At 52.2% G+C, this 21,129-nt stretch overlaps 1 protein-coding gene across 1 annotated transcript in view; it reads left to right on the top strand.

The window, feature by feature from the left end:
* The first annotated feature begins 4,421 nt into the window (after positions 1-4,421).
* Positions 4,422-21,129, top strand: part of KIF3C (kinesin family member 3C) — a 58,600-nt gene continuing 41,892 nt past the window's right edge. Inside the window, 4 exon segments of the mRNA XM_049784470.1 lie at positions 4,422-5,021; positions 5,241-6,651; positions 6,654-6,752; positions 6,754-6,879. Coding sequence (XP_049640427.1) covers positions 5,314-6,651; positions 6,654-6,752; positions 6,754-6,879 — 1,563 coding nt within the window. The 5' untranslated portion in view covers positions 4,422-5,021; positions 5,241-5,313.

Genomic DNA, 21,129 nt, shown 5'->3' with positions numbered 1-21,129 from the left:
GGCATTTGCCTTGCACGTGGCTGATCCAGGATAGATACAGATTCAATCCTCGGGCATTCCATATGATCCTCTGAGCCAGGAGTGATTTCTGAGTGCAGAGCCAGGAGTAACCCCTAAGTACTGCTGAATGTGGGCCCCCCCCCAAAAGAAAAACAACAACAACAACAACAAAAGGTGAAGGGCTAGACAGATAGCACAGCAATTAGGCATTTGCCTTGCATGCAGCTGATTTGAACAGACAGTGGTTCTAATCCCGCCATCCCATATGGTCCCTCCAGCCTGCCAGGAGCGACTTCTGAGCGCAAAGGCAGGAGTAACACCTGTTTCAGACTTCCCTCCCCCTTCCAGGAGAATTTAAGCAAGTCTGCCGCCAGTGGGTAACTCCAGTTGAGGTGAACAGGGCTAGAATCTCTGTCATCCAACACTGTGGATTCGGGGAACTGGCTGAAACAGAGAAAGGACAAGTCTAAACACCAATGCCAAGTGCAACAAGAAGACAGTAGGGGAGCCAAATGGGCCTTCCAGAAGTCAGGGTGTCTGAGCCAGGAATGGTCAGTCCACAAAGCCAGAACCCAGCCAGGGATGGGTCGGGAAGCCAAACTGAAGGCCAACTTGGTCCCAGAAAGGGCTGAGCACAGCCAGGAACACTCAGAGGCAGTCACACCACCCACGAAGCCTCCAATCCCTAGCCAGCGGGCACTCAGGGGCTCTGGAGACAGGAAGCAGTGAGACACAGGTTTGGGGAAATGAATGAATGAATCAGACTCAGGCAGCAGCTACCAGGAATAGCACTTCCTCCATCATGATCTCTGAAGGATAGGACCTAGGGTGCTGGCTGCAGAGTGCAAAAAGATGGACATGGGGCCGGGCGGTGGCGCTGAGGTAAGGTGCCTGCCTTGCCTGCGCTAGCCTAGGACGGACCGCGGTTCGATCCCCCGGTGTCCCATATGGTCCCCCAAGAAGCCAGGAGCAACTTCTGAGCGCATAGCCAGGAGTAACCCCTGAGCGGCACAGGGTGTGGCCCCAAAAAAAAAAAAAAAAAAAAAAAAAGATGGACATGGAATATCCAGAGACCTGGGGTGACATGTGATTTTGAACCTAGAACAACATTCCTCAGCCCAGGATTATTTGGCCCTCTGTGGAAGTCTAGAATGTTCTAAGGGGGACTCAGGTAAAAATCACAAATATGGGAGCTGGAGAGATGGCATGGAGGTAGTGCATTTGCCTTTCATGCAGAAGGTTGGTGGTTCAAATCCCGGCATCTCATATGGTCCCCCCAGCCTGCCAGGAGCAATTTCTGAGCATAGAGCCAGGAGTAACCCCTGAGCGATGCCAGGTGCTGGGTATGACCCCCAAAAAACAAACAAACAAAATCACAAATATGGCTCAATACTAAAGAGTTCCACAGGTAAGACTGGAGGTAATGGGAGCACATGAGGGAGACAAGTCAGATGAAGGACATGATGGGAAGGAAGCTGAAGAACTCTTCTGGAGAGCACAGTATGAAGGCCCCCAAAGAGGAACTAAAAGCGCAGAGCTGCCTGTTATGGGAGGACCATGCCATTCAGGACAGAGTCTTCCGTATACAGCAGTCAGTCACTGTTGAATATCACAGCCACTCCTGATGGTGCTTCCAGCCCCGGCGAGTTAAAAATGTTGATTCTTGGGGCCGGAGAGATAGATGGAGGTAAGGCGTTTGCCTTTCATGCAGGAGGTCATCGGTTCGAATCCCGGCGCCCCATATGGTCCCCTGTGCCTGCCAGGAGCAATTTCTGAGCCTGGAGCCAGGAATAACCCCTGAGCACTGCCAGGTGTGACCCAAAAACCAAAAAAAAAAAAAAATGTTGATTCTTGGGTCCGGAGAGATAGCACAGCAATAGGATGTTTGCCTTGCACACAGCTGATCCAGGACGAATGGTGGTTTGAATCTCGGCATCCCATATGATCCCCCAAGCCTACCAAGAGCGATTTCTGAGCACAGAGCCAGGAGTAACCCTGAATGCTGCCGAGTGTGGCCCAAAATAAAAAACAAACAACAACAACAAAAGTTAGTCAGGAAAAGCTGAACACGGGATGCTTGTATCACTCAAGTGCAGCACCCCAAGTGCAGGAAAGCATCAAGGTCTTTGGGAAATAGGACCCGAAAACTGCCACCACATAATTAGAGGTAAACCTAGTTCCTGGGTGGGCGCACCTTGAGGCTGGGAGGAAGGTGTAGTTCCTAGTGTGGCACCTGGGGTTAGAAGGGTCTGGAAGGCTGAGCAGTAAGAAGAGGCCTGAAACACAGATTCTCCATGTGCACAGGCTGCCAAGTCAGACAGGAGGGAACCTGCCCATAGGGGCATTTTTTCCCCATAGAGGCATTTTTGTTGGCTTGCATTGTTGTCATATACAGTGATGCTCAGGGATTGTTTCTGATAGGGCATAGGGGTCCATATACGGTGCCAGGGATTGAACCCAGGTTGGCCAAGTGCAAGGCAAGTGGCCTCATTACCCACGAACTATGTCTCAGGCAGAGACTATTTTTATACAATGGGTTGTTGGGATAAAAGGAGCAGCCAGGGTTAAGAGATGGGAGAAGAGGAGGAGAGAGCCTGCTGAAAGTTTCCAGGGGAGAGAAGAGCAAGGCTGGAAGAAAGCCAGGATGGGGACAGGAAAGGACAGTCAAGACACACACCCAGACACCCTCAGGAAGTGGAGTGACTTGTGCCTGACTGCAGACAGGAAGGCAGGAACCACTGAAGGATGGAGGATGACGGGTGTGAGGGGGGACAAAAGGGGGTGTCTGCTCTCAAGTTTCCGGGTCAGATAAGGCTGCAGCTCAGCAGTGTGGTAGGAGGAATGGGGAATTAGAAGAAGAGAGAGGAGAGAGAAAAAAGGAGATAGGAGAGAGGAAGGAGAGAGAAAGAGAGAAAGGATGTGTGTAAGAGAAAAAGAGATGGGGAGGGAAGACAGACAGAGACACAGAGAGATAGAATCAGAGAGGCAAAGAGACAGAGGAGAAAGATGAGAAGAAGGAGGGAGAGAGATACAAGAAGAGAGGAGAGGGGAAGAGAGACAGAGACACACACAGAGACAGAGGGGCCAAGAGACAGATAGAGAAAGATATGAGAAGAGAGGAGAGGGAGGGAGAGAAAGATATAAAAAGAGAGGAGACAGAGAGAGAGAGACACAGAGGCAGAGTCAGAGAGAGAGAGACAGAGAGAAAGATATGATGAGAGGAGAGGAAGGGAAAGAGAGAAAGATATAAGAAGGGAGGAGAGAAGAAAAGAGAGAGGGGTGTGTGTGAGAGAGAAAACAGTGCTGAGAGGGGAAGAGAGACAGAAACTGAGACAGAGAGGCAAAGTGACAGAGAGAGGAAGATAGGAGAAGAGAGAAGAGGGAGGGGGAGAGAGACAGGGAGAGAGATGCAAGAAGAAAGGAGGGGGAAGAGAGAGCAAGAGACAGAACGATACAGGAGAGGAGAGAGACAGAGAGGCAGAGAGAGAGACAGAAAGATATGAGAAGAGGGGAGAGGGAGGGAGAGAGACAGGGAGAGATGCAAGAAGAGAGGATATGGGGAGAGAGAGAGTGAGACAGACAGACACAGAGAGACAGAGACAGAGAGACAGAGACACAAAGACAGAGAAATAGAGAAAGATATAAAAGGAGAGGAAAGGAGGGGGAGAGAGACACAGAGAGAAAGATAAGAGAAGAGAGGAGAGGGAGGGAGAATAGGGAGAGAGATGTAAGAAGAGGAAATGAGGAGAGAGAGACAGACAAGACAGGCAGAGAGACAGAGACACAGAGAGGTAGAGAGACAGAGAGAGAAAGATATAAAAGGAGAGAAAGGGAGGGGGAGCAAGACAGAAAGATACGAGAAGAGAGACAGAGAGGCACAGAGATAGAGAGTGCGGCAGAGAGACAGAAAGATATAAGAGAAAAGGAAGAGAGGAGGAGAGAGAGACACAGACAGAGAGATATAAGGGAGAGGGAGAGAGACAGATGGACAGACAGAAAGATAGGAGAAGAGAGAGACACAGAGGCAGAGAGAGAGACAGAGAGAGAAAGATATGATGAGAGGAGAGGAAGGGAGAGAGACAAAGAGAAAGATATGAGGAGAGGAGAGAGAGACACAGAGAGACACAGAGACAGAGAGACAGAGAGACAGAGAGATATGAGAGGAAGGGAGGGGGAGAGAGAGATACAGACAGACAGAGATAAAAGGGAGGGGGAGAGAGACAGACGGACAGGCAGAGAGAAAGATACGAGAAGGGAGGAAAGAGAGAGAGAGCGGGTCCCCAGGGACCAGCCAGGGGCCCAGCAGCATCCCGCCCTGAACGCGGCCTAACAAAGGCGGGACTACAACTCCCGGCATGCCCCGGGCCCGGCGCGCGGTCCCTCCCACCGGGGGCGGGGCCAGGGCGGGCGGTGCCTGGTCTGGTCTGCTCCGCTCTGCGCCGCGCCGCAGCCGCTCCCGCCGCCGCTCGCCCCGTCCTCGCTGCTGTCGCCGCCGCCGCCGCCGCCGCGGGGCCTGCGCGGGGAGGAAGGCGGGGGATGCTCCGGGGACCCCGCGCTCGGGGCCGGGGAGGGCGGCGCCTCGCCCGGTGCTTTTGCTCCGCTCCCTGCACCGACGATGGATGCATGAGCCCCAGGGCCGGGGCGCGGACGCCCGGTGAGCCGCATCGCATCCCTCTGGAGGCCATGGAGCCCTAGGGGAGGAGGAGGAGGAGGAGGAGGAGGAGGAGGAGGGAGAAGAAGGGAGGAAGAAGAGGAGGGGGAAAAAGAAGAAGAAGAGGAGGAAGAGGAGGAGGAGGAGCTGCCCCTCGCCCACCCCATCCCTCTCCCTCTGCCTTTGATCTCATTGTTGCCTTCTCTCTTGACGCCCAGCCATGGGGTGCCCTCCAGGCTCTGCCCCTAGGCCTAGGCCTTCTGCCTAGCTCCTCCCTGTCCAGTGCCCGGGGTTCCCCCTGCACCCCCAGACCAAGCCGAAGACCCTGCATGCACATTGGGGAGCAGCTGAGCCGGCCCCACTGAGCTAGGTAGGTGAAGATCCTTTGGGGAGCACTCCCTCCACGCTCCCCCTGCACCCCCAGAAAGACGTTGCATACACATTGGGGAGCAGCTGAGCCGGCCCCACTGAGCTAGGTAGGTGAAGATCTTTTGGGGAGCACTCACTCCACGCTCCCCCTGCACCCCAGGCCAAGCTGAAGACGCTGCATGCACATTGGGGAGCAGCTGAGCCGGCCCCACTGAGCCAGGTCAGGTAGGTGAGGATCTTTTGGGGAGCATTCACTCCACCCCACCCCACCCCACCTTGACTAGGACGACGAGATGGCAGGCAAAGCCACCATCACCACCACCACCACCACCAAGGCCAGCGAGGCCCTCAAGGTGGTGGCCCGCTGTCGTCCGCTCAGTCGGAAGGAAGAGGCCGCCGGGCACGAGCAGATCCTCACCATGGACGTGAAGCTGGGCCAAGTGACCCTGAGGAACCCCCGAGCCACCCCCGGCGAGCTGCCCAAGACCTTCACCTTCGACGCCGTCTACGATGCCAGCTCCAAGCAGGCCGACCTGTACGACGAGACGGTGAGGCCTCTCATCGATTCGGTGCTCCAGGGCTTCAACGGCACTGTGTTCGCCTACGGTCAGACTGGCACGGGCAAGACCTACACCATGCAGGGCACCTGGGTGGAACCCGAGCAACGAGGGGTCATCCCCAACGCCTTTGAGCACATCTTCACCCACATCTCTCGCTCTCAGAACCAGCAGTACCTGGTACGGGCCTCCTACCTGGAGATCTACCAGGAGGAGATCCGGGATCTGCTGGCCAAGGAGCCTGGCAAGCGGCTGGAACTGAAGGAGAACCCTGAGACGGGCGTCTACATCAAGGACCTCTCGTCCTTCGTCACCAAGAACGTCAAGGAGATCGAGCATGTCATGAACCTGGGCAACCAGACCCGGGCCGTGGGCAGCACGCTCATGAACGAGCTCAGCTCCCGCTCCCATGCCATCTTCGTCATCACCATTGAATGCAGCGAGCGGGGTTCTGATGGTCAGGACCACATCCGTGTAGGCAAGCTCAACCTGGTGGATCTGGCGGGCAGCGAGCGCCAGAACAAGGCAGGCCCCACTGCACCTGGGAACAACACCGTGCAAGGCTCCGGGAGCACTGGAGGAGGTGGCAGCAACAGTGGGGAGCGTCCCAAGGAGGCCTCCAAGATCAACCTGTCGCTGTCCGCCCTGGGCAACGTGATCGCGGCCCTGGCGGGCAACCGGAGCACCCACATTCCTTACCGGGACTCCAAGCTCACCCGTCTGCTGCAGGACTCACTGGGGGGTAATGCCAAGACCATCATGGTGGCCACGCTGGGCCCTGCATCACACAGTTACGATGAGAGCCTGTCCACCCTGCGCTTCGCCAATCGGGCCAAGAACATCAAGAACAAGCCCCGAGTCAACGAGGACCCCAAAGACACGCTGCTGCGGGAGTTCCAGGAGGAGATCGCCCCGCCTCAAAGCCCAGCTGGAGGAAGAAGGGCATGTTGGGGAGACGTGCTGCGTCGCAAGAGCAGTCGCAGGAAAGGAAGGCCCGCTTCTGCCCCCGCCGGGTACCCCGATGGGCAGGTGATTGAGGCCTGGGTGGCCGAAGAGGAGGATGACAACAACAACAAACCACCCGCCCCCCGCAGCCCCATCCTGGAGGCCGCCTTGAGAAGAACATGAGAGTTACTCTGCAGGAGCAGAAGGAACGGCTGGAGGAGGAGAAGGCAGGCCATCCAGGATGACCGCAGCCTGGTGAGCGAGCAGAAGCAGAGGCTGCTGGAAGAGAAGGAGAAGATGCTCGAAGACCTGCGGCGGGAGCAGCAGGCCACGGAGCTGCTCGCAGCCAAGTACAAGGTAAGCTGCACGCAAGGACTGGTCCCCAGAGGCCCCCAGCTAGGCCCCAGGGGTGGGCCTGAATCCACATGTTACCCTGGAACAGTCTGGCAAATTCTTTCTATCCGGGTCTTCCAGGTGGGGTTGAGAAGATGCTTACATACACACACACACACACACACACACACACATACACACACACACACACACACACACACACACACACACACACACTCATATGCATATGCATCACATATGTACACAGGAAGCAAAACAGGCCTGCAAGTTTTTTCCTTGAACCCGTGAGCCTGGGCTGATGTGACCTGCTGCTTGTTACGCTCTCCCTGTGGACTCTAGGATGGGTCAGCTGCACGGATGCCAGGCAAGCCCCCAATCTCTGGCAGGTGAAGGGGTGAGGCTTTTCCCTCCTGCTGTGCCTGCACTGTGGTTCCTGCAAACCTCTTTCCAGAGCCCCTAGTTTGAGGTTCAGATGAATCTGTTTATTAGAATGCCTGCTGCACGCGATCTCAGGTGATCGGTATTAGGGATGACTTGGGAGCCCGTACTCAGGCCCCCATTGGACAGGCGAGGATTTCACCCCATGAGGTGGTGGGGTGGTCTGGACTCACGCGTCTCGTGCTGTCAGTCCCTGGATGGTGCAATAGGGCTGGGTGGGCCACTGCTCCCATGGAAACTGTGTTGAAGCCCGTGTGGTGCCCATGGGCCCTGCCAGGACTGGTGTCTTAGGCAGGAGACATGGGGATTCCTCAGAGATTTGGGGGAAATAGTGTCAGGTGCCAGGCTGGAGTGCTGAATTCTGGGCCTCCTTGTCCTATTGCTCCTTCTGTGACCTTGTGTGAGCCAGGCCTCAGTTTACCTTTTTGTAATATGGAGTACAAGTTAAGCTGGGTGCTGTCCGAAGCCCTGCCAATCTGACAGTTCTGTGACCTAGACTGACTCTAGAAGCTTCCATATCCTGCCCACATCCCAGGAAGACCCCATTATCCCTAGAGATTCAGGCCTCAGGATCCTGCCCAAACTGCTTCCTCCCTCACCCCTGCTAGAATCCAGCCTCTCCCCTGGGAGATTTCACCGTTGTTGGGGGACCACAGTTCAAGGCCTCAGGCATGTCCAAGTCCCTGGCATCCTCCTCAATGAGGGGTTGAAGAGGGATCTCAGAAACCGGGAGCTGCTGCTGGCTGAGGATTGGCCAGGACACCATCATTTCAGGATGTACTGCTGCTCAGGGGGAGTATGGGCTGGGGGAGCAAAAACTTGGCCCTGGAGGGAGGGAGAGTCTTCATCACTGGCTGATGAGACAGATGAGGCCCCAGCGTCTGTGCGAGCCATTGTCCTACTATGGGAGGTGCCCGCTGCCCCTGTGCCTCCATGGCCTTGCATGTTTAACACATATAATCAGTTCCGGGTCATGCTGAGCCCACTTTTTCCCTCCAGGATAGGCCCAAAGGTTTGGACAGGGCTTTGGGGGTATCTCCTCGGTAGCTGGGTGGGGATTAGTAGAAAACAGTTGTCTTTCCAGGCAATCCTGGTCTGCCTGAAGCTTCCCTGCCACCAAGGTACCAGGGTAGCCCTCTCAATCTGCAATCCCTCCCTACATCCCATCCTTTGTGCTCTTGTCTGTAGCCCCCATCACATACGCCCCCCTCCTCACTAACCCTGAAAGCCTGCAGGCCCAAAGGCTATGCTGGCTCAGAGGAAATGGGTCTGGTGAGGGTAAAATTCAGAGGCTTCTGCTTTAACGCCTCAGGAAGGTCCTGGGCCAGCTGAGAACAAGGTGGTTAATACCAAGAATTCAGTTATTAAAGATTTAGCCCACCGTTACCCCAGTTTGATAGATGGTGGAGCCCTAGGAGAGCTGAGATGCGAAGTGCCAAGGCCTCAGAGTGAGAAGAGAAGCCTGACTCTAGCCTGCGTCTCAGCTCTCTGTGAGGCCTGTTGGTACCCGAGCAGCAGCTGGTAATTTGAATTTTTTTGAATTTTGAATTTCAGTCTCATCCATTCCTCCCAGGGTGACTTTTTCCCCCCCCCCCCCCCAGTGGTGGCTTTTTTTACAATTATGAAACAAACTGAAGGCTGGCAAGGAAAGCTGAGCCCCCGGAAAGAGTATGAATTGGGGGTCAGAGCAACAGTACAAACAGAGAGGGCACTTGCCTAGCATGCGCTGACCTGGGTTCAATCTCTGGCATCCCATTTGATCCCCCAAGCCAGCCAGGAGGAATTTCTGAGCTCAGAGCCAGGCGTAAAGCCTGAGCACTGCCAGGTATGGCCTCAAGTAACAATAAATAATAACAACAAATAAAATAGTAATAACAATGACCAGCAAAACACAAGAACATTGGTCATTGAATAGAGTCAAAGATCCAAAGGGCTTCTTGGCACCCCTCTCAAGGTGATCTTTTGGGTTGTCATGTGTCCATCCACATTTGCTCACTGGGACTGGGCAAAGGCCCCATCTCTTGCGCTTCAGGTTTCCATAGCCAGTGGGAGAGGCTGACACCAGATCCCCAGGGAAGGGAGACAAGGTTAGGACATGACTAGGAGTCAGAGGGCACCCGGCCCAGGCTTTGTGTCTGCTGTTGGAGGGCGCTGGGAAATTCCACTGGGGAATGAGTGTAAGTCCTGTGACTTCTCTGCTGTTGACAGACAGCCACCAGCCAGCCCAGAGAATCCCCACCCTCTCCACAACCCTCATGGTTCAGTGCAGACGGTTCTAGGGCAGAAGATTTCAGGGATGGAACCTATAGGGGGTACAGGGAGAAGCACGTTTCAGTAACCCCACATCTGCGGAGTTGGCAGGGTTGTTCCCAGGATGATGTGCAGGAGAGATTTAAAAGCAAGTGAAAGCCCCAGATTAATGGGGAGTGGAGTTGGGTGAGCACTCACAGCATAGGGGTTGTTGCCTGCCAAGCAGGGGTTCAGAGATCAGCATTTTGGGAGAAACTATTCCCCTCCTTCCTTCCCTTGCCTTCCCAGCAGCTGCTGAGAGCCCAGCCAGGCAAGAAAGGTGGGGAGGGGAGACTTCAGGAGCACAGGCCCTCCAAGAATTAGCTGAGATTTTTTTGCTCCTCACTCTGTGGGTTCAGCCACTGCTTGTCCCTGTCCCAGTCTGTCCTGCAGTTCACGCCACCCACCCCCTCGGGGCCAGCTGCGACCCAGTAGCCTGGTTCAGTCTGACTCAGCTCAGCTGCGCCTGCCACCTCCAGCCTCCCGCTCCCTTTGTTCCCCTCACTGTGTCTAAACACCTCCTTTGCCCGTGCCTGCTGCCTTTCCCCCTTGCACCTGCTTGGGGGATGATGCGGGTGGCTGCAAGAGTTTGGGTTTTGTGATTATGATCAATGCTTGGGTGTGCAGAGCTCTCCTCAGATCCCCCCCCCCCCCAGGGCTGGGGGAGCAGGCCTGAGAATGCAGGCCCTTGTACAGGGCTGCTAGGGTAGGAGGTGGGGGGACATGAGGGCGGGAAGGCATGAGAGTTGGTGAGAGGATGAAGGCCTGCTCTGTCCTTGACTCAGGGATTGTGCAAGAAAAGGATGGAAAAGATAGCTGAGATTTTTGTTTTGTTTTGGGGCCACAGCCAGTGGTGCTAGGGGCTTACTTCTGGCATGCTGCTCACGTCATTCCTGGTGGTGGTCTGAGGACTATTTGAGGTGCTGGGGATCAGAGCTGGGTTGTCTGCATGCAAGGCAAGTGCCTGTCACTCCAGACCCACAGTTTAGATTTTATTTTATTTTATTGATTTTTGGGTTTTTTGGGGCCATACCCGGTGACACTCAGGGATTACTCCTGGCTCTGCACTCAGAAATCGCTCCGGGCAGGCTCCAGGGACCACATGGGATGCTGGGGATCAAACCCAGGTCTATCCGGCTGCGTGCAAGGCAAATGCTCTACCACTGTGCTATTGCTCTGCACCCCTCACTCCCCAGCTTAGATTTTAAACTGAAGTTCTTTTTTTTTTTTTTTTTTTTTTTGGATTTTGGGCCACAAACGGTGATCCTCAGGGTTACTCCTGGCTCTGTGCTCAGAAATCACCCCTGGCTTGGGGGGCCATATGGGACACCAGGGGATCTAACCACGGTCCATCCTAGGCTAGAGCAGGTAAGGCAGATAGTTGCCTTACCCCTTGCGCCACTGCACCAGCCCTAAACTGAAGTTCTTGAAGAATGGGACTAGATCAGTGTTTCCCAAAGTGAATGATACTGTCCCCTTATCAGGGGACAAGCACTGGCCCCATCCCAGGAGCTTGCAGGAGCCTTGCTGCATTAGGGGGGGCACTTTCTGTTTGCTCCCTTAAATTTCCAGAGTAATGCTAAGTGATTTCTTTTAGAAAACACAGTGAGGGGCCGGAGAGATAGCCTGGAGGTAAGGCGTTTGCCTTGCATGCAGAAGGTCAGTGGTTCGAATTCCGGTACCCCATATGGTCCCCTGAGCCTGCCAGGAGCAATTTCTGAGCATAGAGCCAGGAGTAACCCCTGAGCGCAGCCAGGTGTGACCCAAAAAGAAAAAATAAAAGAAAACACAGTGGAAGGCCAACTAAATTTGGGGATCTTTGGGCTAGCAGACCTACAACTTTGATTCAAGAGCAAAGAAGAGTCAAAGGACTAAGTATATGCATGAAAGAGTCCAGAGTTCAGTCCTGGCACTGCAGGCCATCCCAGGGAACAATTCCAGCTAGCATCAGTGAGAGTGGTCCCCAACTCCCTCCAAACCCCCAAAGGAAAATCTTTTCTTTTTCATTTTTTTTGTTTGTTTGGTTTTTGGGCCACACCCAACGGCACTCAGGGGTTACTTCTGACTCTGTGCTCAGAAATCGCTCCTGGCAGGCTCGGGGGACCTTATGGGTTCGGTGATCGAACTCAAGTCAACTGCATGCAAGGCAAACACCCTACCACTGTGCTATCGATCTGGCCCCTTTTTCAATTAATTTTTTTGTTTGTTTTTTGTTTTTGGGCCACACCTGGCGGTGCTCAGGGATTACTCCTGGCTGTCCGCTCAGAAATAGCTCCTGGCAGGCACGGGGGACCATATGGGATACCAGGATTCGAACCAACCACCTTTGGTCCTGGATCGGCTGCTTGCAAGGCAAACACCGCTGTGCTATCTCTCCGGGCCCTCAATTAATTTTTTAATTGAATCAACATGAGATCAGAGTTGTTCCTGATTGACTTTTAGTCATAGATTGTCAAACACTTCACCAGTGCACATTTCCTGCCACCATTGTCCCCAGTTTCCCTCTGGCCCTCTCCCTTTCCACTTGCCTCCATGACAGACATTTTCCTTCTCCTTCCATCTCTTTTTTGGGGGGGGGATGCTCAGGGGTTACTCCTGGCTACGCGCTCAGAAATCGTTCCTGGCTTCAGGGACCATATGGGTCGCCTGGGGATCAAACCACAGTCCATCCTAGGTCAGCCATGTGCAAGGCAAATGCCCTACCGCTGCACCACCGCTCCGGCCCCTCGTTCCATCTCTTTTTTTTTTCCTTTTAGACACTTTGACTTGTGATCCTGTTACTGAAGGGGTGTCAGGCATATCACCTCCTTTCAGTACCCAGTTCTTGTCCAGAGAGATCATTCCCAACTATCATTGTCTTAGGGTCTGCCCTAACTGCATTCTCTCCCACTTTGTGCAAGTTGCCTACCATGGCTGGCCCTTCTGGCTCTCGTCTCTATTGTCTTTGGATATTATTACCATACTGTCTTTTTTTTTTTTCCAAACTTTTTTTCCCTCAAATTTTGGAGATTTCTAGAGGGAAAGAAGAGGGTCTGGTTAGGGCTGCAGATGACCCAGTAGAGGGTGTGAAAGGGAAGAAACTGAGTCTTGTTTTTCCTTCCCCTCCTCTCAGGCAATAATAGGCAGGTAGGGAGGAGAGCAGGAACGGAGGCAGAGTGCTGTTTTCTGCCTGGTGGAGGCCACTCAGGGATTTGTAGAAACAGCCTTGAAAGTCAGAGGGAGGGGACTGGAGTGATAGCACAGCGGTAGGGCATTTGCCTTGCACGCTGCCAACCTGGGACAGACCTGGGTTTGATCCCCAGCATGCCCTATGGTCCCCCAAGACTATAAGGAGCTATTTCTAAGTGCAGAGCTAGGAGTAACTTGAGTGCCTCTGGGTGTGGCCCAAAACAAACAAACAAACAAACAAACAAACAAAAAAGAGGAAGGAGGCTGCAGAGACAAAGTGCATTGAATTGTTTGCTGTCCACTTTGAGGGTCCATTCCTCTGCCTTTCACCCTACAGATTGGAGAGTGGTTAAATCCATGTGCAGAGAGAGAATTTCTGGACTGTTGTAGTACCAGAATCCCACATAATTGGTGTGCTAGGCTCTGCATATGATCTCATTTCATCCACACAAACATTTTTCAAGAAAGGTGCTATGGGGCTGAAGCAATAGTACAGCAGGTAAGATGCTTTGCCTTACACGTGTTTGACCCTAGTTGGATCCCTGGCATCTCATATGGTCCCCCAGTAATGCCAGGAGTAACCTCTGAGCATCGCTGGGTGTGGCACAAAAAACAAAATAGAAAGGAAAGGTTCTGTGGTGGTTCCCAGTTATAGACATCACTGAGACCCATGGCAGCCTCAAACCAATAAAGAAATAAGGCCCAGACTGGAAATGGAAGTCAGGTTCATCTTTATTTTATTTTATTTCTTTCTTTCTTTTTTTTTTTTTTTTTTTTTTAGTTTTTGGGTCACACCCGGCGGTGCTCAGGGGTTACTCCTGACTGTCTGCTCAGAAATAGCTCCTGACAGGCACAGGGGACCATATGGGACACCAGGATTCGAACCAACCACCTTTGGTCCTGGATCGGCTGCTTGCAAGACAAACACCGCTGTGCCATCTCTCCGGGCCCCTTTTATTTTATTTATATCACTTGTTATACACCTGCCAGCGATCACACTCTAGTCAGATGTGTACAAGGCAAATACAGTGCCCATTGTACTATCTCTCTGGCCCCAGATTGGCTTGTTTTTGCACCCTAGATTGTCCCTGGTTGGTGTGCCTGGAGAGTGGCTATTACAGGAATAGGGGAAACGTCAAGAACTCAGTAAAGGTTGGACTAGGGCTGCTTGCAGAAGTTCTGAGGCTGATCTCTGAAAATGACTGAGGAGAAACTGGGTGTTGGAGGCGCTCTGATGGATTCATGTGTCAGAAAAACATGGGGCTAGATCAGTGTTCATCTGACTGTGGCCACTTCTAATCCTGTTTCCTCCCTGTGATATCCCCTTCCCACTGCCATCATGGCTGGCTCCCTAGTCTCATGTCATCGCCCCACATTGATGCAGTTTCCACCTGTATCCCCCCTGGCATATTCTAGGTGAGGTCTTAGAAATGTTAGGCTAAAAAGTTTTTTTTTTGGGGGGGGTGGTCATACACCCTGCAGCGCTCAGGGGTTACTCCTGGCTCTCTGCTCAGAAATCGCTCCTGGCAGGCTCGGGGGACCATATGGGATGCCGGGATTTGAATCACCATCCTTCTGCATGCAAGGCAAATGCCTTAACTCCATGCTATCTCTCAAAAGTATTTTAAAACATAATGTTTTAAACACATAAATTTTAAATACACAAATTAGATTTAAATACGTAAATCTATAATAAAAGATAATTTTTAGCTCTCTGACATGACCAGTTAGAGAAGACAAGAGGAAAGGAGAGGGGCTGGAGCGGTGGCGCAAGCCATAAGGCATCTCCCTTGCACACACTAGCCTAGGATGGACTGCGGTTTGATTCCCCCGGTGTCCCATATGGTCCCCCAAGACAGGAGCGATTTCTGAGCTCATAGCCAGGAGTAACCCATGAGCATCACCGAGTGTGGCCCAAAAAAAACAGAACAGGGGCCGGGAAGGTGGCGTTAGAGGTAAGGTGTCTGCCTTGCAAGAGCTAGCGTAGGATGGACCTCGGTTCGATTCCCCGGCATCCCATATGGTCCCCCCAAGCCAGGGGCGATTTCTAAGCACATAGCCAGAAGTAACCCCTGAGCGTCAAATGGGTGTGGCCCAAAAACAAAACAAAACAAAAAAAAAAGGAAAGGAGAGAGAAAATGGGGAGAAGGGCTGGACAGATAGTATAGCAGTTAGGGCACTAACTACATGCTCTTTCATGTAGCCTTGCATACAGCCAACCCGGGTTTGATCTCAGCACCACTAGGAGTGATCCCTGAGTGCAGAGCCAGGAGTAATCCTTGAGCACCACTGGGTGTGGCCCAAAAAGAAAAAAATAAAAGTAGAAAATGGGGAGAAAACAGGAAAGAAATGGAACGCGTCAGAGGGGAAAGAACTGGAGTCACAGAGGCCAGGAGTGGACCGAAAGGTTTCTGGGGAAGGGATGCAGTTGGAAAGTCGGGTGAAGACAGCTGTGGTTTTGGTAGTGCCACTGCCGGCTGCTAGTGGATGTGTTTCCAGGATGCTGTGCCCTGTTTTCCCAAGTCTCCCCAGTGACCTTGGGGCAGCTGGTGTCACCGGGGACCCAGCCCACGTCACATGCCCTGCATCTGGGAGTGAGGGGTAATTAGGGTGGGAGGGAAGCCCCACCTGATGATGCCCAGGGGTTACTCCTGGCTCTGCACTCAGCACCCTGGCAGTGCTTTGGATTCTGGGGATTTAACCCTGGTCAGCCACATGCAAGGTAAATGTCTTCCCTGCTTTGATCTCACTTTGGTCCCATGAGGGTGAGCATTTGTATATCTGGGACCCATGGCAAATGCCCAATATGAAGATGTTTGCCTTTGGGTTGGTTTGCACTATTGGTTGCACAGTTGCCTTGCACTGTTGGATTTCTAGATACATCTAGTCTCCAATGGCCTATGAGTCCAGTTTGGGCTTCTGAATGTGAGTTAGCTGCAGGAATTTGGGGGGAGGGTTGGGCCACACCCATTGATGCTCAGGTGTTACTCCTGGCTATGTGCTCAGAAATTGCTCCTGGCTTGGGCGACCATATGGGATGCCAGGGGATTAAATCGAGGTCTGTCGTAGGCCAGCACAGGCAAGGCAGACACCTTACTCCTTGTGCCACCCACCACTCCAGCCCCCGTGTTTTCTTAGTCATTGATAGCACTGGTTGGGATGAAGTGGTCTTGATCACATGAGGAGAAGATTCTAGAATTCAGCTGGAGAAGGGCCTGCTTGTGTCCTGATAGCGTGCTTGCTTGGCCAGTCTGGGACACTTTTGGAGCCAGAATGATCTGAGCATTGATGAAACCAGGTAACTCCAGGATAAGAAAATGGGCTCTTGGGCCAGAGAGATAGTACATTGGGTTAGACATTTGCCTTGCACACACTCAACCCAGTTTGGATTCCCAGGATCACATATGGTTTCTTCAGCACCTCCAGGAGTGATTGATCCTTGAGAAACTCCTCACCGTAGTTAAGCCCTTGTCAGAATGAAGAAACACTGGAGCCAAGGATGGGGAAGAGGCAGTGGAGTTCATGCCTGGACTGTTTGAGGCTCTGGGTTCAAAATGGAAGTCATGAGGGCAGAGTGATAACACAGTGGGGAGGGCTCTTGCCTTGCGTGTGGCCGACCCAGGTTCAGTTTCTTTTTGTTGTTGTTTTGTTTTGTTTTTGGGTCACACCGGGCAGCACTCAGGGGTTACTCTTGGCTCTGTGCTCAGAAATCGCTCCTGGCAGGCTCGGGGGACCATATGGGATGCCGGGATTCGAACCACCATCCGGCTGCTTGCAAGGCATATGCCTTACTGCTGTGCTATCTCTCTGGCCCCCCAGGTTCAATTCGTGATCCTCATATGGTCCCCTGAGCCTGGAGTAATTTCTGAGCATCTCCAGATGTGGTATTCCCCTTCCTTCATAAGAATGACTTTTAGTTTTATCTTCTCTCCTGGATGGGCTCAACAGCGGAGAGTCAGACCATGTGTTGGGCTGCTTCTTTTTCCTTTTGGCCTCTCAGGCAGCGCTCAGTGTTTCAGAAGGCCTGTCCTGACAAGCCATGTGGGCCAGGTGGTTTAAGTGTTTGGGCCCAGCATTGTGGCCCACCACTCAGGCCCAGTGATGCTGATGGACCCTGCAGGGCCATGGATCAACTCTGTGCTTTGCATGTGCTAGGCAGGTTCTCTAGCACTGCTTCTCTATCATCTTGTCGGCCATCAACTGTTCGCATAATATTCCTCCTCTTCTTTTCCATTTTTTCTCTTCCCTTTTTCCTTCCCTCCCTTTTTCCCTTCCTTTATCCTTTCCTCCCTCCGTCTTTCCCTCTTTCCTTCCTTCCTTCCTTCCTTCCTTCTTTCCTTCCTTCCTCCCTCCTTCTCTCCCTCCCTCTTTCCTTCCTTCCTTCCTTCCTTCCTTCCTTCCTTCCTTCCTTCCTTCCTTCCTTCCTTCCTTCCTTCCTTCCTTCCTTCCTTCCTTCCTTCCTTCCTTCCTTCCTTCCTTCCTTCCTTCCTTTTCTCCCTCTCTCCCTCCCTTTCATCTATCCATTTTGTGCCCCATATCCAGAAGTGCTCAGGTCTAACTCCTGGCTCTGTGCTTGGATATTATTCCTGGTGTCACTGGGGGACAGGAAGTGGAAGGTTTTTTTTTTTTTTTTTTTTTTTTTTTTTGTTTTTTGGGCCACACCCGTTTGACGCTCAGGGGTTACTCCTGGCTATGTGCTCAGAAATCGCCCCTGGCTTGGGGGGACCATATGGGGGGACCATATGGGACGCCGGGGGATCGAACCTCGGTCCTTCCTTGGCTAGCGCTTGCAAGGCAGACACCTTACCTCCAGCGCCACCTACCCGGCCCCGGAAGTGGAAGTTTTTGAGGTGCCATGGTTTGAACCCGGGTCAACCTCATCACGCTCATGCAAGACAAGCATCCCACCTGTTGTCCTATCTCTCCAGCACAATGTGGGGCTTATTTCTGAGGTACCAGCAAGACCATTGGAATAGCTTTACTAATACCAGATCTAGCTGCCCAGTGCCATCCCACACTGTATTCCTTATGACATTCATTGTTTGAGCCTGTTCTCTCAGTCACTCATTTTTGGGCTATTCCCATCTCCATGTAACAAAGAGGGTCCTGAACTCTGGAACTTCAGGGTCACCTGCCTTGGACGTGGTGGGACCAGAACACAAGCCAGTGTCTGCATGACTCTCAGGCCCAGGTTCCTCAGCTCTACCTGGAGTTCAGCTTGTTGAGTAAGAAGGGATCCTCCGCTTTCTGGCTGATGGGTCCCAGTGGGTGCCCTCAGTTCCCCAGAGGCTTAGCTCATCGCTCTCCTTCCAGCTGATGCAAACTCCAGTCTCCGACCTCCAACCCTGCCTATTTGTCTGAGTTGCAATTTTTTCTTCTTTTCTTCTTTTTTAGTTTTTGGGCCACACCCAGAGGTGCTCAGGGGTTACTCCTGGCTCTGCCTTCAGCAATCACTTCTGGCAGGCTCGGGGAACCAAATGGAATGCCGGGAATTGAACCCAGGTCAGACACCTGCAAGGAAAATAAATACCTTACCCTCTGTGCTACCACTCTAGCCCTAGTAGCAAATTGTTTTGGACATCTATAGCCAGGAAAATGAGCTGGTAGAATATCTTTGGATTATTTTAATTTCTGGAAGGAATCATGGTAACTTACCATGGAAGGACTTCCTCCTCCTCTTCCTGATGATATTCTTGGTTAATTCCTGACTTTGTGCTAAGGGATCATTAAAGGCAGTGTGTGTGTGTGTGGGGGGGGGGGGGATCATAGGTAGTGCTGAGAGTTTGAACTGGGTCCACCAGAAGCTAAACAAGCATATTTACTTCTGTATTGTCTCTCTGTACCCTTCACACCTAAAAAAACATTTTTTTTTTTTTTTTGGTTTTTGGGCCACACCCGGCGGTGCCCAGAGGTTACTCCTGGCTGTCTGCTCAGAAATAGCTCCTGGCAGGCACGGGGGACCATATGGGACACCGGGATTCGAACCAACCACCTTTGGTCCTGGATCGGCTGCTTGCAAGGCAAACACCGCTGTGCTATCTCTCCGGGCCCTAAAAAAACATTTTTACATCAAACGTTTATTTGATGATTAAAAAAGACACAATCTAAGCCTTTTTTTTTTTTTTTTTTTTTTTTTTAATTTGGGCCACACCTGGTGACGCTCAGGGGTTACTTCTGGCTATGTGCTCAGAAATCGCTCCTGGCTTGGGGGACCATGTGGGATACCGAGAGATTGAACCAAGGTCCGTCCTGGGTCAGCCACGTGCAAGACAAACATCCTGTCACTGCATCTGGCCCCACAGTCTAAGCATTTTTTAAAATTAATTTATCTTTGTTTTTGGGGGGCCACACATTACTCTTGGCTCTGCACTTAGGAATCACTCACTCATGGCGGTCTGTTTGGGGAACCAAGTAGTACTCTGGGTATTGAACCTGGGTTGGCTGTATGCAAGGCAATTGCCCTGCCTGCTGTACTATCACTCTGGCTCCAATCTAAGGTTTTAAAAGAGGAAAAAAAAAATACCCCCCAAAAGGTATTAGTACTTGATTGACTGGAAAATTAATGGTTTCCCCATTGAGGGAAATTCAGACTTGCAAATGTTTGCTCACTGCTGCTCAACATTGGCCAAGTAACCACCCATTTGGGGACTATGGAACAATCAATAGTCCATGGGACATGATCAATAGATGACCAATAGAACCATTTGCTGACTCACAAGTGGATGAGAGCCAACATGGGCCGAGTGGGGGAGGAATGGTACCAGGGAACTATGAGCCGGGAACCCCAAGTCTGACCTGATGGTTCCTGCTCTGCCCTTGCTCTGCATCCTTGAGGCTCATCCAGTTCTGCTGCTGTAGTATTCTGTTGTCTGGTTGGATCATATATCTGGGTCTGGACAGAACCTTCTAGAATACCGCAGATAAACAAGGGAACTGGAAGATAGAACAGAGCTGATGTGTTCATGGTTTCCTCACTGAAATAGATGTTTTGTGCATTTGTGGGGTGGTACTAGGGATTGAATCTGGAGCCTCCTACATGTGAGGCATGAGCTTGACCACTGACTCCCTTCCTAGCCCCTCACTGAAGGACCTGCTGTTGTCATTGGTGCTCTGGACTCTTCTGGGCCTCCTTGTCAGCCTGTGCAAAGCTGCTAGGAGAAGCCATTGTCCTGTCCCTCCATGCAGCCAGTCAGCTTCGTTATCCTCTCCAGCCAATTAACTCTCTCTTCTCCATCTTAGCTAAGTCTGGATCTCATATTATTGGGAAGAGTGTGTTGATCTCTGAAATGTTGAAGCAGCAGTGGGGAAGCAGAGTAATAGTGCCCCAGTAGGGTGCTTGTCTTGCTTGCTACTGGCCCAGGTTCAATCCCCAGTGTCCCATTTAGTGGCTCTCATCCCCCTCTCTGCAGGCAGTAGCGCTCTCTGAGCTCAGAGACATGAGTAAGCCCAAGTACTGTTGGGTGTGAACCCAAAACAAAAATAAACAACAACAACAACAAAAAGTCAAAGCATTTCTGTAGGGGTGGAAGCTTTCCTAGGAAGACGTATGGCAGGAAAAGCAGGCAGGGCCTCTGGGTTTACCCCCATACACACACAGCAGAGCCTTGTGGAAGCATTATGGAAAATAGTACAGGATGTCCCTTTCATTTCTTCATTTCTTTTTTTTTGAGGGGGGGGTTGCACCCGGCAGTGCTCAGAAATCACTCCTGAGGGGCCGGCACGGTAGCGCTAGAGGTGAGGTGCCTGCCTTGCCTGCACTAGCCTAGGACAGACTGCAGTTCGATCCCCTGGCATCCCATATGGTCCCCCAAGCCAGGAGCGACTTCTGAGCGCATAGCCAGGAGTGACCCCAGAGCGTCACCGGGTGTGGCCCAAAAACCAAAAAACAAAAGATATCACTCCTGGCTCTATGCTCAGAAATCACTCCAGGCAGGCTCAGGGGACCATATGGGATGCCGGGATTCGAACCAATGACCTTCTGCATGCAAGGCAAATGCCTTACCTCCATGCTTTCTCTCCAGCCTCCATTTCTTCATTTCTTCCCTCACTCCTTTCTCCTCAAGACCCAGGACCAGCCAAAGCGATAGCACATCAGTAGGGCATTTGCCTTGCATATAGATGACCTGGGATGGACCTGGGTTCGATTTCTGGCATCCCAAATGGTCCCCCGAGCCTGGCAGGAGCAATTTCTTTTTTTTTTTTTTTTTTTTTTTTTTTTTTTTGGTTTTTGGGCCACACCCATTTGACGCTCAGGGGTTACTCCTGGCTATGCACTCAGAAATCGCCCCTGGCTTGGGGGGACCATATGGGACACCGGGGGATCGAACCGCGGTCCTTCCTTGGCTAGCGCTTGCAAGG

Source organism: Suncus etruscus, chromosome 12 (genome assembly GCF_024139225.1).
Source record: "Suncus etruscus isolate mSunEtr1 chromosome 12, mSunEtr1.pri.cur, whole genome shotgun sequence".
Taxonomy (NCBI): Eukaryota; Metazoa; Chordata; class Mammalia; order Eulipotyphla; family Soricidae; genus Suncus; species Suncus etruscus.
The sequence above is the reverse complement of the archived record's forward strand: the minus strand, read 5'-3'. Positions and strand labels throughout refer to the sequence as shown.